The sequence below is a fragment of the Cariama cristata genome, unplaced genomic scaffold, assembly GCF_000690535.1.
Source record: "Cariama cristata isolate BGI_N322 unplaced genomic scaffold, ASM69053v1 scaffold5138, whole genome shotgun sequence".
Lineage (NCBI taxonomy): Eukaryota > Metazoa > Chordata > Aves > Cariamiformes > Cariamidae > Cariama > Cariama cristata.
This window is the reverse complement of record NW_009631556.1, coordinates 68,255-85,924: the sequence shown is the minus strand read 5'-3', so window position 1 is coordinate 85,924 and position 17,670 is coordinate 68,255. Positions and strand designations below refer to the sequence as shown.

At 40.8% G+C, this 17,670-nt stretch overlaps 1 protein-coding gene across 1 annotated transcript in view; it reads left to right on the top strand.

The window, feature by feature from the left end:
* Positions 1–17,670, top strand: part of ADAM12 (ADAM metallopeptidase domain 12) — a gene marked incomplete at its 5' end in the record, with an annotated part of 82,640 nt that overhangs the window by 19,867 nt on the left and 45,103 nt on the right. Inside the window, 5 exons of the mRNA XM_009705998.1 lie at positions 36–101; positions 971–1,042; positions 2,765–2,934; positions 4,134–4,218; positions 9,489–9,637. Coding sequence (XP_009704300.1) covers positions 36–101; positions 971–1,042; positions 2,765–2,934; positions 4,134–4,218; positions 9,489–9,637 — 542 coding nt within the window. The remainder of the gene's footprint in view (positions 1–35; positions 102–970; positions 1,043–2,764; positions 2,935–4,133; positions 4,219–9,488; positions 9,638–17,670) is intronic.

Below are 17,670 nucleotides of genomic sequence, written 5' to 3'. Positions count from 1 at the left end.
CAAAAACAAAACACTTTTTTCATCTTTCTTGGCAGCACAAGAGGGAGACTCTGAAGACAACGAAGTATGTGGAGCTTGTTATTGTGGCAGATAATCGCGAGGTAAGAAACTTAAAACTAAAAAGTTATGGGAAGCATGGGTAGGAAATGGGTAGCTGGGTTCAGTTACCATTGTATGGCAAGTCACGTACTTCAGACAGTAATATGATGGCTTTCAAAAGTAAAGCTTCTTCCCTAATTAGGGCCAAGCGATGGAAGGCACTATTAAGGTAGGACAACACTGACAGTCAAATGGTGAAATTTCTTGCAATACTTCATAAGGAATTTGACTCTCAAATAACTGGGAGCAATTGAAGAGGCAAATACAAATTCACTGCCCAGGATCTCCTCCGGCTACTTAAGACTTCATTGCCATTGACTCTGTCCTTGGTGGGACCATCACAGTTTGGAAGACATGGTAGGATCCTGCACTTGCTTTTAAAGCAGTACTTTACCAACACAACTGCCTTCCTGACGGTTTGCAAAGAGAGCTTCAACCAGGACTGGCTATAGAAATATCCCACTGAGTTGAATGGCAGCTAAACACCTAAATCTTGGTTTGAATTATTTTGCTACTTACTTTGTTTTTTTCTCCTTGAACATTGCTAGTTAGGGAATTATAAGCTCTCTACTGCAAGAGCTGAAACAGCTAACAGAAGAGCCTTTTTCACAAAACGTCAGTCCCTGAAAGATCCCTATGTAAGACTTAGGGATTTTAAAATCTTTTCACGAGAACCAAAATCCTATCCCATATCCTGTGCTTGCTCTGAGACAGAGCGTGGTCCCATGAAGCCACCAGGAGCCTGCTGTTGGCCTTTGGTTGCACTGTGTAATTCCCAAACATCACCAACAATACTGGCAGAGTAAGGTGGCTGCTGGGGGGAACTCTGGGATATTTGTGGTGCTAGTTCTTTGATCCTTTCCTTTTCAAGTTTCAGAGACAAGGCAAGGATGTGGAAAAAATTAAGCAGAGGCTGATAGAAATTGCAAACTATGTTGATAAGGTAAGAACACGAGCATTATTTCATTTTTTCCAAACCTACTACACCTTCTGAAGGATGTTGCTGTGAAATCTATGTTTCTTCTACTAGTAAATTAAGAAAGCCACCATGCTCAGATCAGCAGCTTTCACAACCTTTGCCACATCTCCTTATCCACTCACCTTTTCAAGGAGCTAACCCTCCTGCTTTTCTAATACTCCAATATTTCAGAAATGCTTCTCTCCAACCAGTAAAACCAAAAAAGTAAACTTAAACATTTTGTATGCCCTTCAACATACTAAGCCGTGAGTTTAGTATGAGGTATGTATGGGTGGAAGCACGATTCCTAAGGAGCTGTACAATTTAGCCCCAGGATTTTAATAACCTGGGAAGGGAGTGGGGATAATCACATATGGAACAACCCATAGGAAAAGGGTTATTTTGAGAAGGAACTTGGAGAACAAAGTCCTTTGCAACAATAAGGGATGGTCCAATTGTAAGGCCAACAAAGGGCCTGTGAAGACACGATGAATAAGATATATAGCCTGAGGAAGACAGCAGAATCAAAAATATGGAGTGCTTAAGGAAGCTGAAGTTGATGGCTGAGTGAGAGCAATAAGGAAGAGACATACAATGGAATTTTTTGTATTTGAAGTAATTTCTTGACAATGAACTGTAAACATTGAGTCCTCTACAGTGTTTTTTTGAACAAATTAAATTTTATTTTTGTTGTGCTGTACGGCCAGAAAAAATTAGGAGTCCAATAGTGAAATTATAACTGAGGGACTCTTAATTTAGCTGAGAACTTAACAAGTGATACTTCAAGGGCAATAACTCAAGGAGAAGCATTCTTGATTAAAAACAAGCTGCTGAAGTCACCTCCACCTCTTCTGTAATTGTCTTGCTGACTTATTACCGGAGGACAGGTGTTTATATGTTACCTGCTCAAAATTAATTTTGCATGTTATAATATATTTATGTTTCATGCTTAATTTATGCTCAGCAAATATCAATGTTATCCAAATGACTGTAATGCATATAAACAAGACAAAGATCTAGTATATGCTTTTCTCAGACTGTCAGCCAAATCTGGACTTGATCAATTCTTGAATCCTTCTTCACATTAGTCTCATGTTAGAATTGTTATCTCTGCTCCTTTGCTCATGCTGTTCTGGCTCCATTCTTGTAGCAACTGTGGCATTTAGCAGTGGGATAATAGTGTATGTAGCCCACAGTGCTAAAATCACTTGCTTTTATCTGCTGTGAGCAAGACTTGATGACTCTACCTAGATTTTCGCCTATTATTTGGAACCACAAGCGTAGTACAGCACAGCTGCCCCTACCTCTTGAAGTGCATTGGTGCTAGTGACCGGGCACGGAGGGAAGCCATGGAGAGAGTCATCTGCCATAGAACAAGTTTGTTCAGAAGTGAAGGGCGTGTGAAGGTAGTTGCAGTGTCTCATCTTGAAGGAAGATACGAAACTTGGGTAGGACATAGAGAAGTAGCATATCTCTGGATGTCTTTGAAAGCCTTATTTAGTCATGTCAGAATTGTTTTCTGCAAGTCATGGAAATATTTTGTCTGAGTTGGTCCTGTCAGGTGTTTACTTTTCCTCTGGAGAAGAGACCATTTAAGCCTCTGCAAGAAAGGTTCATATGCATGTTATGCTTCTGTTGAAATATTCTAATCCATTGTAGTCTAAAATGGGGTTTAGAGACATGTTTCTTTTTTTCGTTTTTCATTAGTTCTATAGGCCACTAAATATTCGAGTAGCCCTGGTCGGAGTGGAAGTATGGAATGACATGGACAAGTGCTCTATTTCTCAAGACCCGTTCACCAGCCTCCATGAGTTTCTGGACTGGAGGAAGCTAAAACTACTACCTCGTAAACCCCATGACAATGCACAGCTGATAAGGTAGGCTTCACACTATATTTAATATCAGCCGGGATTTCAGTGATTTGAGAACAGCTTTACTGAATTCTTCCCCAGTCGCTAAGCTGTTGGGAGGAACATCTGTGCTCCTGAGGGTTTGTCTTTCCCCTCTGCAAACATCAAACATAAAAGCACTTTTGCAGGGCCCTTCAGCAGATGCCTCAGATGAATTTCCTTCCACAGCTCTGCAATAGCCCTGGTACTTGTAAGCCTTTCCTGAATACAGCTCATGTAGAAGAGTAGATGTGTAATAAGCTGATAAATACTTAGGGTATGAATTTACAAGTGGTTTAAGTTGATCTCAGTCTAAATTGTTACTGAAAAATGCAGTCCTGCCCTCACCCCAAATGTAGAGCTAAGGGGGCATTATGTGAATTCTGTTTCTTAGTAGAAAGACCTCAGTAAACTTTAAAATGCCATCTACATTGGACAATTCATTTGCATTTGTGACTTAAAAATTAAATCATACACATCTTTTACCCTGCTGCTTTTTCGTGGATTAAAGTAATTGAGTAAACATGCTCAAAGAAAAAGGACTCTTAAAAAAAAAAAAGAGAAACAACCCTTCCTTGAATCGGGTGTCATTTTGATCAATGAACTAGTCTTTATACTATACAGATAAACACACCTGACGTCTTAGTAATTAAAAGGAGCTCTTTACTCATTACATAGATATTCTTATATTAGCTGTGTGAGAATAGAGTGAGCCCTTCCAAACTGTCCTTCATGAGATATTTCATTACAAACTATATATAATAATACTTTGTTTGGAATTATTACACTCTAGGCTGTGTGTTATAACAAGTAGCATATAAACTTCCCACTTCATTAAAATAAACCACCTTTGAGCTAGAGACGTTATTTTTATGTTTGTACTTCTATTCCCAACTTCAGTCAGGGAAAAAAGAAAGGAAAGAAGGGTCCTCTTACAGCAGTAAACCCAAAGGAAGGTGTTCAAATGGCTCTTTCTCGTACAGGGATGCTGTCATTGTCAGTTCAGCAAGTTGACATGACTAATCCGTGCTTTTCATTGTTTTAAACCTGCAAATATCTGGAGCTGACACGTTTGAAATGGGATCTTTCTTTGAGATTGGCAGTAATACAAGACTGAAAATAATAGAGAGATATCTTGGCATTGAATGGTGATTCTGTGATTCTTCTTCTTTCCCGCCCTTCTGCAGCGGGGTGTACTTCCAAGGGATTACCGTTGGCATGGCGCCCATAATGAGCATGTGCACTGCAGAGCAGTCTGGAGGGGTCGTCATGGTAAGTGGTAAAAGCACAGGACTTGAAACTGGCCCAACTGATGTGACACGATCTCAAGTTTTGTAGTACTGTATTTTTGTACCAGAACTTCAGCCTCATTTGTCCCATTTTCAGTCTCGATGTTATCTGTATATATTTTCAGATTGCTTGTAAATGACAGTTTCCATAGTGAAAAAAATAAAAATATTGCATTAAAATATTGCATGACGTCCTTGCAAGAATCTTCTACTAGTTATCATTAAATAGGGTGCTGAGGTGCTGTGGAAGATAAGAACCAGAAGATGTATTTGTTATGCATTTGGGTATACTAGTGTTACAGATAACAGTCTATCCTCGATCTTTTATTATATTGATTTTATTCTGTATTTACAGAGTTTCCTATGTAAGGCCTTGTTTTCCATCTTTGCAGCACAGTGGTTTTATTACATTGCCAGACAGTGAGAACAAATGATGGCAACATTTATTCTACCTGAGCCCCTCTCGAAGAGTATTACTGCTAATGCTGTTGTTAGATGCTAGGCATGATGAACGTACAAGTAAATATGTTAGCCAATTTCTGGAAGTAGTTCTGGAGTATTTTCTTTCTGATTGTTTTTTTTTTTTCAATTTTGAATAATGTTTGGTGCTAAGGGCGGGGGGGGAGAAGTTTTGCATTAATTAAGTTTTGCAGTAGCAGTACTTTAAATAAAATTAGATGTGGACTCCTAGAGCTTGCAGGCCACTGACAGGCTCAGCTGCAGAGCAGAAAGCCAGGGAGCCCTAAAAACCACTTAGTCTCGAAGTTCAGCCTCCACGTGCTGAAAACCTTTGTGTTTTCGACGGCTTTATTGAGACTTCCAGCATCTCAGGTGATGTGGTGGCTCACTCCAGCTCTGCTGGGCACCTCAGCTGCAGATCCCTACGTGAATGAGGTTGGGAGCCCAGGAACGCACAACGGTCAGAGTTTGCACGGTCTCAAAGCTCCCAGTTCTTCAAAGCTCCATGGGTCGAACCTGGAGCCCAGGACACTGAGGCTTGTGCCTCAAGACAATCCACGTAGCAGGGTAATCCGAGATACAGTCCCTTGAAGCTCCTGCATTTCCTTCCTTCTTAACTAGCATCCCAGCTCAGGTTGATCCACAATGCAGGGCTCCTTTGTGGTCTCTTGGATAAGGAGGCAAGAAGCCAAGCTGGGGTGACGTACGCATTCATGGAAGATGGTATATAGACAGTCCGAACTGGGAGAATTTACGAGGTGAGCAGGGATGCTGAGGTGTAACAGAGTTGGAAAGGACAATCAAATCACATAATTTGAAGAAAGTCATGTCAAAATTGTAGAAAAGCCAAAGGCTTCAGTCTTTTGGCAGTTTTAGAAGCTGAATCTCTAATTGGGGTTTGTAACAGCTTTTCACTGGATACAAAACGAAAAGGAGGAAAAGAGGAACAAAAAGCTGTAGGATTCTCCCAGTACACTTCCAAATCTTGGCAAAGGCATATATGAGGCAGACAGCCGCATTTTATCCATTTTACCCTCAGGCCAGCAGTCACTGCTTTGGCTTTATCTGCAGTCAGAGATGCCCTTAATGATGACTTTTTTGTCCTTTTCATTTTTAGCATAAGCTTTAAAATACACTACAGTGTGTTTTACTGCAAAGTCAGTCCGCTGCACTCCACAAACTGACATTTTAAACAGAAACAACAAAAATTAGTTCATTCCAGTAACAAGAAGCAGCATTTCTTTAAAGTCTTCTCGGGGCTCTGACGGAAGAGAAACTGATTTATACGTCCAGGAGAAACCCGGTGTCTGCGTATGAATCGTGGGCCAAGCTGCAGCTTCAGTTGTGCCGGGGAGCGCGATGTTTCCCAGAGACTCCCACCTCAGTGAACTGAAACTTTGGACGTGCAAATTAACTTGAGGCTTGCACAGCATAACTAGAAATGTTTTCCAGTTCTTTAAGCAAATTCTCAAAAAGGAGCCAAATCCAAAACAAGCAAACACTCACCCCCAAAACCCAAATGGACAGCTGCCCAACCTTCCCCCCTCGGCTAACAAAGGCTAATTCAGTTGTGTACAAAAGAAGTTTTTATATATACCGGTACCTACAGAAGAAGCTAAATTTGGAAGATATGCAAATGAAAGAATGAATAACTGTTAACTTGGGAGGCTATAGTGCTCAAATGTCTCAACACTGGGCAACTGAACATTTGGTCATCCTTATAATTCAGCCAACCTCTTACCCATCCCACCCCAAACACTCAATACCAAAAACCTCCCACACTCTCAAAGCTGTACTGAAAGAAGAGACAATGGAGACATTGCATGAGAAATAACATTTGAGGACAAAAATCCAAGTCATCCTTCTATGATCTGATTTTCCTGATGGTTTTTGCAGTCGGCTCTACTGTATGATCTAAATTTCTCTGTCATGCCTCCCTGAGAGCCTGCCCCTCTCTACTTTTCTGTAGGGCTGAATTCTCCCAGTCGTAGATGATACCCTGTCTCCCACGAATTTTAAGAGAAACTCAAAGTGAGAGGAGCAGTCATCTGAGTATGAGAAGCTTTTGGTATATCAAGAGCATTATAATTTTATTTTATTGTGATGGTTCTGTTGTGTTGTAGAAAGACCAAACAAAAGTTGACATTAAAGCAAGTCTTTGAGACATGATTCAGTCTTCATTCTACTGTTTCAAAAGATTGCTCAATAAATTCATGGATTTAAAAGTGAAATATTGCTGAGTTACTGTAATGTAATGGAGTATTCTCTCTCATGTCAAATTTCCGTTGGCTTTAGTGAGAATTTAGGCTAAATGATGAGTATAGAACTGAGGCGCTTATATTTTGGTGAATTGCTTGAATGAAATAAAAGTGTGGGTTAGGAAACTTAATCCTGCAACTGAGTGAACCTGCATGGAAAGTACGAGGATTGGGGCATTTGCCTGTTCTAGCTGTAGGTGACAGTATTTTATTATTACGATTTGATCTGACTCTCAGTGGAACGAAGCAAAGTTCAGCTGAAAGCAGCTGCATGTTTTGTGCAACAGCTTATAATGTCTTAACAGTAGACGGCTGCTTATTCAGTGGTTGTGAAACTGTTTGGTAATGACTTTTACTGCTCAAGTTAACTTTAAAAGACCCTGGTGGAATAAATCAAAGTCACATTGCTATTCATTTCTTTAGTCTTGTGATACTTAAATGGTCTCAGTATCAAATGGGACATGACACTGTTTGTTTTGATAATCTTCATTTAGGCTGTCTTCGAATAACCTCTTTTGCTGAGACATCACATTGCTTGTTTTAAAAACTCTCTCCAGAAACTGATAAAATTACATTCCAAGTAGATCTGAGCAAGTAATGAGAACCTCATGGGCTGTAATGATTGTTTGCCTATTTAAGACGCGAATTACATTTCAGATCATTTATTGCTCTAGTTCTCGAGTGGACTGTGTAAACTTGTTTTTATTTTTAATTACCAGCTTTAGAGGTGTTCAGATACATATAATCTCTGTTCAGTAAGTAGAAGAGATACTGGCAAAATAAAGAAAAACTGAGCTGTTTGTTGTCTGTCTAGGTAGCTCAATGCTTAGAGGAGTTTCTGTCTTGACCGCATAGCCCTAATTTCAAGGCATCACTCCAATGTGTCGCTGGTAAATTATATGGAATTATTTCATTGTTTTCTTAATCTTCAGTCCTGGATTGTTTTCCAGTTGAGTGAGAGGTTGTGCTCTTTTTATGACATCAGGTTCGATTACATTGAATTCTCTAAATATTTCAGAAATTACTATGACTACAAAGACAAATCAATCTGCATGTGACTAGTATCTAGATAAGACATCCCCATATGTGGGCATTGTGCAGGAGTATATATTTTCTTGATTATTGCAGATTATTTTGCCGCACAGCTTTACTCTGTTGTTTCCTTTACCAGGACAGGCTGTACTGCTTCTTTCAGCAAACAGACATCTTGGAATATAACTGCTCACAAACTGGCTGTTATGCTAGTCACAAGATTTTTATATTAAAATTTTAAAATTCAGGAAAAACTAAAAAGAGATCCTTTGTTAAAAGATAAAATTCTTTTGAGTTTATTCCAAATGCAAAAGGAGTAGTTTCCTGTTTTCAGAATGACTGTATTCTCTTTTTGATTGTGTTTTCTGTTTGAGAAACGATTCACTAAAAATATTAGCACAGACAGATGAAAGAAGAAACTCTTGAATCTACCCCAAGTCGTGTACTAAGGGCTTCATTAATATATAGATAATGTTTTAGACAGTTTTACCTTTCACTTATTTTTAGTTTGAAGGTTGGCTTAGATGATACCAAGAGAGTTATTTAAACTGAATAAATTCATGTATGCTTTTAGAGCAGGCAGCTGTACATAGTAATTCCATTTACTGACTGATAAACAGCGAATCATGCATTTATATTACATGTTTATGCCTTTAGGGAAAGCTTTCATATGAGTACAGTGGATTTTTTTTCCCTCAAGGGAAATGATTGATATGGAAAGGTCTCTTACTTGTGGTTAAGCCAAAACATCGGTCTGATCAGCAGCCTGTAATCAGACGTGCAGTGAATTTGTAGGAAATAATTGTCCCAAAAATCAGCATTTCAACAAGGATTAATGTTAATATTTCAGTTTGACACTTGCAACATTTAGCATATTCATAGGTGTTAATAACAGGCCATCAAAGATTTCAACTTGCTTTGTCCTTTCATTTTAAAAAGGAGGTTTTCAAAGGTACTCGGTTTTTCTTACAAGGCTTGTGAAATCTTGGACTTTCTGATACTAAAGAAACAGTCTGAAGAGTATTAAATAGACTGAGTGAAGTCTCTTGCTGCATTTGTGACCTCCTGACTTGAAGAATCTTCTCACTTTTCCCTCATCACACTCATCCTCACCCGTGAAGGGTTACCTTTTCCAACACTCTGCATCTGAGTAGCTGTTTTCTGCCACTGCCATGTCTTGGGAGTTTAGGGGTTTTACTGAGCAGGAGGATTTTAAGCCCTAAGTAAAGAGATAGCCAAGATGTTCAAAGCTGCCCAATGGTCTCAAGTGTCTAACGTGCTGGGGAAACTGGGATGCCAGGACAGATAGGCTGTCCTGAAATTCCCAGTCTGCACTTGGTATATGTGGATGAATTTAAAATTGTGTCCATTTACCAACAGTGTAACTACAGCTGGGAAGTTTATAAAACGTTTCAAAAGACAGGCAACAGGACCTTAGAGGGGGAATGTGTATTTTGAATTGTTTTTCTATGTTGACTTGACTAATTCTTTTGGTTTTTTTAAGGATCACTCAGAAAACCCTCTAGGCGCAGCAGTCACGCTGGCTCATGAACTGGGACACAATTTTGGAATGAATCATGATACATTGGAGAGGGGCTGTAACTGCAAAGCATCTACCGATAAAGGGGGTTGCATCATGAACCCCTCTACTGGGTAAGTGCGAGGGTAAGAACTGGCAAGTTATAGTTATAATGGAAAATTTTTAGTTTCATTTTGTGTCTCAGGAACATTTAAAGGGAAAAAAGAAAAACCTTTTCAACACCTGTCAAATCTCGCAGTTATCCCCCTCGAGCTGAACCAATTAAACTTGTTATCAGAGCACGACACATACCATTGTACTTTTCTATTTCCACGTTACCAGTGTGAGAGACAAAAATGCTGTAAGCAACTGGGTAATTTTTTAAAAAAAAAAAAACACAAACCAACCAAACAAAAAAAACCCACTGCATTGCAAGTGTTGAATCAGAATTTCACCTTCTCTCATCTTGCCAACTGAGTATCAGTCACAATAGGAAATGAGCAGTGTCTCAAGGCCAAGACTAAGATGAATGTGTAGGAAATAAGCTAGTGCAGGAAATATAATATTAGACTATCTGTAAAGCCTTTTTTTTGTGCAGAGAAGGTTTTTAGTTTTGCACAAACTTTTGCATTTCACCCCTTGTTGTAAGTGTAGCAGTTTTAGCAGGTGAGCAAATTAAATCTGTAAGGTCAGTGGGGTTAGGGCTGTTCAGTGACCTGGGGGAGATCTTCCAAGAAAAGATACGAGACACTGTGAGAAATAAAGCCAGTGGACGATGTGGTCATCTCTCTGAGTCAGTGCTGAACGGTTACTCTGCTGACGATAAAGGCACTATGTCAACGTAATGTTTCTGTAAACACAAAAAGTACAGGCAACATGACCAGGGTAACTAGTTACAGCTTGCTTCTCTGCATTTTGAAGTACTGTTAGAAACTGAAAAATATAATGAATGAGTTCTCCATGTCCATATTCTGACAAGAGCCAGAGAAGGGCAACGAAGGTGGTGAGGGGTCTGGAGCACAAGTCTGATGGGGAGCTGGGGGGGTTTGGTCTGGAGAAGAGGAGGCTGAGGGGAGACCTGATCGCTCTCTACAACGGCCTGAGAGGAGGGGGTAGCCAGGTGGGGGGTTGGCCTCTCTTCTCCCAACTAACCGGCGAGAGGACAAGAGGACATAGTCTGAAACCACACCAGGAGAAGGTCAGACTAGAAATGAGGAGATATTCCTTCACAGAAAGGGTCCTCAGGCATTGGAATGGGCTGCCCAGGGAGGTGGTGGAGTCCCCATCCCTGGAGGTGTTTAAGAAAAGACTGGATGCGGCACTTGGGGCCATGGTCTAGCTGACATGAGGGTGTTAGGGCAAGGGTTGGACTCGATGATCCCAGAGGTCTTTTCCAACCACATCAATTCTGTGATTAAATTGAAGTAAGAGAGAGTAGATTTACCAAAGCTTTCTGATGGGAAGCGATGTGCTGGACTGGACTGCCTGTAGAAACGTTACTGCCTGTGACTGGAAGCTGGTAAGAACCAGTCGGACAAATGTGTCAGCAGTGTCTTGTAGGTACAGCTGGATTTGCCTTAGGGCAAGAGGATGGTCTAGATGATCTTCTGATGTGTCTTCCAGCTCCAGCATTCTCTGTTTGTGCTTAAAGTTCATCTGTTGCTTAAAAATCTCTTCTGGGAATTGTGATCAGCTCAACCTCTGCCTTCTCTGAGACTGCGTGTTTCTGGGAAAGGAGGAGAGCAATGTGGGAGAGGCCAGGGAGCGTTGGGCAGGATTGCTCCCTGCTGGTCAGCCTAACAGCAGTCTTGGCGTTTCTTCAAAGGCCTGCTGTCACCCTCCTTCAAGGCAGAAAAAGTGATTCTGGCCAGAGGCCAAGCACAGCAAGTCAAGAGACAAACAAAAGAGAGTTGTGTGTGTGGAGGAGAATGAGAGTGGTTTCTACAGTTCGGAAAAGAAAAATAACTCGGCTCTTCTAAAACAATAGGTAGTAAATATCCATATGGAATTGCATTCTGCAGCATGTCAGGGCTCGTATGCAGACTGCGAAAACAAACTGAAATTGGAAACAGGGCTCTGAGGTGAGGTGATGTGATAGCTGGTAAGCAGTGGGCAGACAGGTCCGGGCTCTGAGCTCCTGAAAGATGCATGCGAGCTGTAGTCATCTCAGCTGAGTTACCGGTTGGGCATCCAGTTACTTCACTTTTGGAAATAAATGCAGGTGATGTTCTCAGGACAGAAATTTCTAGACACTTTCTGAACTAGTCTTCTGAAGGTATCTCTAACGTGAGATTAGATAGCTCTTCCCTGGTTCTGCCTTCTGCACCAGAGTTCTTTGGGTGTATCTGAAGTTGTCCTCTGGGCTGGATGTGCCAGTCCGGATACTTGGCTCTGCCTTGGCTCAGGGCACGGACAGGGCAAGGTCGCACCCCCTCAGCGTATTCTGCAGATATGAATCCAGGCAGTTCAGCTCACTTTATGTTGGGGTTTCTGTCGGACCTTACAGGTTAAAGGCTGTGCTTCCTTTGGCAACGCCCTGCCCGATTCCAGCACCCCACAGTTTGGGGAGGGGGCTGTCAGGTACGCTTCGACTTTGTAAGGCTCACTTTGGATTTTTATCAAACTTTATGTACAACTTATGCCTGAGGAAGAGTTGTGGCATTCATAGAACTGAGGAGGCTGATTTGTTTGCAGTGATTATTGATTTATAAATGGAAATTTTAACGTCAGGTTTATAGCCTTAGGCTTTACCTTCATACTGTGCTGTCAATCTGTGATAAGTATTCCGGGAGAATACTTTATGCCTGAAGCCAAACTGCATTTTACCAATTTAAAATTAACACTTTGAATATTTACCCAACATCTGACCAATAGTAGTGCTCCTCTGAGCACCATTATTCAAGGAACACTGAAGAATTTTTGGCTTTGGAAGTACAGGTCTGTGAAGGGAAGGCCAAATGAATATTCCCTACCTGAAAGGCATTCTCTAGAATAGCAAAAACATCAAAACAAAGAGCAACCCAGGGAAGCCACATACATTTAGAGAGACAGCCTGCTCTGTCAGTATACTTACTGGCACTCACTCTCTGCTTTTCTAATTTCTGTTGGTTTAAGGTAGATTTAACAAGTGCAAGGAAAAAAAAAACCCTTTGGGCTGAAGCTAGTGTATAAAGTACAAGCCTCTGAGAAGTCCTCATCTGATATCTAAAACGAATAGGAAATATCTGGGTTATAACAGAAAGGCCTCTGTAAACTTAACTTTGCAATCATTTGTGTGGTTGTGCAGCAAAAGGGAATGTTTTAAGGCTTTTTGCTTAAAAGTGATTTCATTAATTATTACCATTTCTTTCAGTTCTTATGTTTCAGTCTTTGAAGAGGTCTTGGAAATTACTTCTTGGTGGAAAAAAATCTCCAGGGATCAGTGTGGAATTTAAACTCTGCTGGATCTATCCTTTAATGAGCTTCCTATAGCTTTTACTCTTAAAAGATACCAGCAAGATGTGTACCACTTGTGTGTGAGCTGCAAATGCCTTAAAGACCCGCTACTTTAGCAAAATATATTTTGTATATCATGGAATTAAGCATATAAAACCCCAAATTTGTGGCACTCCAGGCCTTTTAGAGATTCAAGTATCTGCTGTGGAAATCACATAAATCCCACTGTAAAAGTTTGGGGGTTTGCTATAAAAATAGTATCAATAAGGAAATATTTAATGCTAACACATTGTTCCCTTTTTTATGCATATGTTTTAATGCTATTCCTCCAGTTCTTTTAGATGTTTTTGACCATAGACTGTTCCAAGTGAAAAAGAAGGATATAAGGAGTCTTAAAGAGGTTTGCAAAACTTTTTACTGAGATGGAGTATCTGAAAAGTAAAGGACTAGGCTGAACCAGTGAGGCCATTTCAGTATTCCACTTGTTTTTCAAGTATCTCCCTAAAATTTCCACTCTTAGGAGTGAAAATATTCTTCCTGACAGCTAGATAAATACAGAAGAGTTCTGATGAAACCCAAGGCATTAACCTAGATTTATACCACTGCAACTAAAAGCAGAATTTAGCACAAACTGCAGGGCAAAATTATGCCAATCACCAGTGCTTGTTAATTTAATAATTTTGGAAGTGAGTTTTTTATGTGCTCCTTCACCAAAATTAAGCACAGGTATCTCCATGGGGGTTGAAATCGGGTGAGTTCCCCCGAAGTAGTTGAAAGCTTAAAAGTTCATATATGCTTGAATTTTATTGCTAGCCTTAAAGGAAGCAAAATTTTTATAGTTAGACTTTTCCCTCCTGTAAACCCAAGGGTTTATACTTCCCCCCCCCTCTGCCCCACATGTCTGGGTCCTTGCCAACAGCATGCCCTTCTAGTTTATATGCAGGTGACTTACACAACTATCTTGTCATCAGGGAAGCTGAGCATAGCGGAAACATGTTCTTCCTTCCCTCTTACAGAGAGTACTCCTTGATGCCTTTCCGTTTCCTCCCCACGTTTAGGTGTTCATGAGAGACCAGGAATCCACTAAGGGCAGCTAGTTTTACCAAGCTCATTCGGATGCTGATCCTACTGTAGTCTTCATCCCTTTGCGGACAGCCATGACTTGCTATAATGAAAGTTGCTTTCACTGTCCTCTCACAGAAGTGTGTTGCTTTTACTGGGATCGTTTCTTGTTGCTGAATCATCCGAGCCACAGCTAACTGAAATGCCAAGCAGGCTGCTAGAATAGAGCCGTTTGTTTCATCTGTCTTTGCACAGAGACAGAAGCAGGTTTTCACCATGCTGATAGAAAAGAGGGTGACTGGAAGAGGGCTGCTTTGGGGTTTCTCCTCCAGTCCCTTTTACACCTAGCTGTGGGTATGATAGAGATTTTTCTCCAAGTCTGTCCTATTGCCCACACCCCGTTTCTTTTGCTATCCATGTGTTGTGAGATTAAATATCTCATGTTGACCTGGAAGGGTGCATGCTTTAACCATAGGCTGAAAACTGTCTTTACAGCTATAAATCATGGGGGACTTTTACGCACCCATTCAGCAGAGCCCGCTTACCCCATTGAACTGAAAGGACAAATGGAAAATGCAATCAGGTTGGAGTTAGTCCCTGCAAACAAGTGCAATAGTAGGAAGGCAGGGTGGGTTTGTGCCGAGGAGCCATGATGAAGTCTGCCAGGACATGCCTTCCAATGCCCTTGAGCTCTGGCATCAAGCACCATCACTCTGTGTCCGGTCTGCCAAATCCTACTGCACACCAAGCACAGCCTGGCAGCAGGTCATGTAAGTCTACTTCAACTCTTGTTTCTACCTTGGCTGTAAATTGCTTCTCTTCAAAGACCATGATGAAGAAGAGATGAAATAAATGTAAAATAATATAAAATAACAAATCCTTAGGAAAAGTTCTCTATGGGATATTGTTTCAAGACATGAAACCAGTGGTACATATTTAAGAAGTACAAAACCTGACATGTTAGACAGCACATGGCCATTGTTATTTACTCAACAGACTTTCGAATGAAAGAGTATCTCTTCAGAAACTTTTATTTTAATCTAGGTGCCTAGTAGACCTGTTTTTTCTCTGTTCCAAGAGTTCCAAGACGTATGCTGGGTTGTGTCCCAGTGATGACATGAAGCGTTAGGGACAGAAAGCCATTTGGTGTCATGCAGGCAGGTCTGGGTCAGGGACATAGACAAGGAAGCAGCTTCTCTATGGTAATTTCTCCACACAACTCCTCGTTGTCATGTTCCTTTTAGCGTGATGTTCCTTTTGAAAAGTCAAAGTATGAATTGAATCCCTCTATGCCTGCCTGCCTTTTTTTTTCACCTGTTCTTATCTTGGATCTTGTGTTACTGTTCCCATTTTCACAGCCAGAATTTAAACCCAGTATAACTTTTTGATTGGCTCAGGTTTTAAATTCAATTTACTCAGATAAATATGACTGCATATGTTGCAGGGAAGTGGAGCTTGGACTGTGACACTGTGTCTTTGTGCTGGTGGAAATGTCTGTGTTTTGCCTGTGCTGCAGGATAACTTGGGGCTCTGCTCCAGCTAGGGGACCAGGTTTTGTATAGTGATTATAAGGGAAGAGAAAGGAGAAACGGAACTGAGATCAATTCTTTAACCTCTCAGCTATTGATCATCATTTTACAGGTTTTTTAAGGAACTATGCCTCTCAGTAGAAAATAACAGCTAATTTTGAGTAATTGCCTTTCAGTACACAATTTCACTTTAATTATTGAGTTTTTGGAGGCAGAGCTTGGGGGAGGAGAACAATTAGGAACACAGAAAGAGCACATAGTAGAAATCATACGTAGAAAAGTACTGGTTCATTTACTGTTGAAATTTGGAGAAGACTTTTTTTTTTTTAACCAATCCAAAAAACACCCACTGTTATCAGTATATTTTTAAGTAAAATTGAAACCTTTATGTTAGAATTAAAACAGATAGCCAATGGGAAGCTGCATATTTCTGAATGAGAGTGAGAGCAAAATATGATCTGTTAAGAGCAGCGGAGTGACAGTCCCAAATTAAACTAATTGACTCAATCTAGGTACTGCTGAGGAGAAATGGGGAAACATTAAAGATGGGAAGGACCATCAGGTGGGCTTCTTCCACATACCGCTGAAAAAAAGCATTGGTACATACTATATTTTAATTGCCTCTAGGAACAATTAGGTATTCTGCACTGAACACTGAGTACATTAGTTACAATTAAGGCTAAATCAAGTATTTAAGTGGAAACATAGCAAATTTTTTTTCCTGAATAATAGTGCCAGACGTCTCTGAGTAGCTAAAAAGTGACACCAAGCAAGACCATGAGTTACACAGAAGATATCGTAAATGCGAACATTCCCATTTGCCCCTCTGGTGATGAGCTGGTCCATGAGTTCATTATACGAGTGGCCCAGGCATCCAAGGATTCGGTTAGGAGACATTTTTTCTTTATTGCACATTACAGGCCAATTCTCAGCTGTTTTGAAAGCGCAGGGCTGTATGATCTGGGAGAGGAAGCTGTCCTTGAAAAGCAGCTTTCCTGCAAGTGAGGAACTGTTATATTTCACGCTTTCCTTTCATGCGTAAACTTCAGTGGCCAAGGAGAGGTGTGTTACGCTTTAGTTTGTGTAATGTATAGCATCCGTTTCTGCTGGCAAAGAAAAATAGGTTTTATTGGCTGCCTGCTCTTGACAACCCTGTGTGGTAACAAGTGTATTATCAGGGACACCTAAAATAGCTATTTATGTGCTTTCTCCTCTTCCCCCTGTCCCCAGTTCATGCTTGTTTCACATTGTTAAAGCTCTTATTTTGTTTTGTTTCCTAATTTTCCTAGTGTAAACGCTCTGACTCAGATTCTGCAGTGCTCAGACTTTTAAGATTTCTCCGATATTCATGCTCAGTGTAAGGGCAGGGTTAACAGAAGATTTAGCGCTCACACGTAGCTATTATTTCAGGAGTCCAGCAATTGATACGGTCCCTCTTCCCCAAACTGCGAGGGTGTAAGGGTGCTTCTGGAAATGCTCCCCAAAGCCACTGAGGTGTCACAACTTGGATTAGGTGTTTATTCTTTCTATTAAAGTAAAGTTAAATGATAGGTCACAGGCATGTGAATTATAGAATTTGTGTGCAGGGTCTCTATCCAAAAGCCATCTGATATTTCTGATTATTACATTACACCCACATCATGAAATATGGGTTTTGGGCAGAGAAATTGGCCTGTGGATCTAAACCCCAGCCTGGCTTGCTCCTGTGCTGCAGTTTACTTCCACCTCTGGTGAACTGAAATAGTGTTTTGTGGGGCTACGTGATAATCCAGATGATGGAAATCGTCCAAGTTGAAAACAAGGCTTGTGGGGGCAGAAGAATGTATACTAATGAGGCTGATTTAGCGATCCGTCTGGCAGTTCAGGCCTACAGTTATCCTGGTGCAACTGGGGTAACCGTGAAGAGCAGGATTGGATCAGAGTGATGCTCAGCAACTTCTTCATCTGCCTTCACCACCAAGGGCAGTGTCTGGGGGAACAGCACCCAATCGTTAAAGTGTGTTACACAACTGATGTCCTTTGATGGTGCTGAAGGTCTGTTCTTCCCTCGTGTATCACCCATTACCATTAACGAGATTTAGGACTGCACATCAAAAGAAGGCTAGTGACAGTAGCGCTGATTTTATAATGCGTAAGTATAT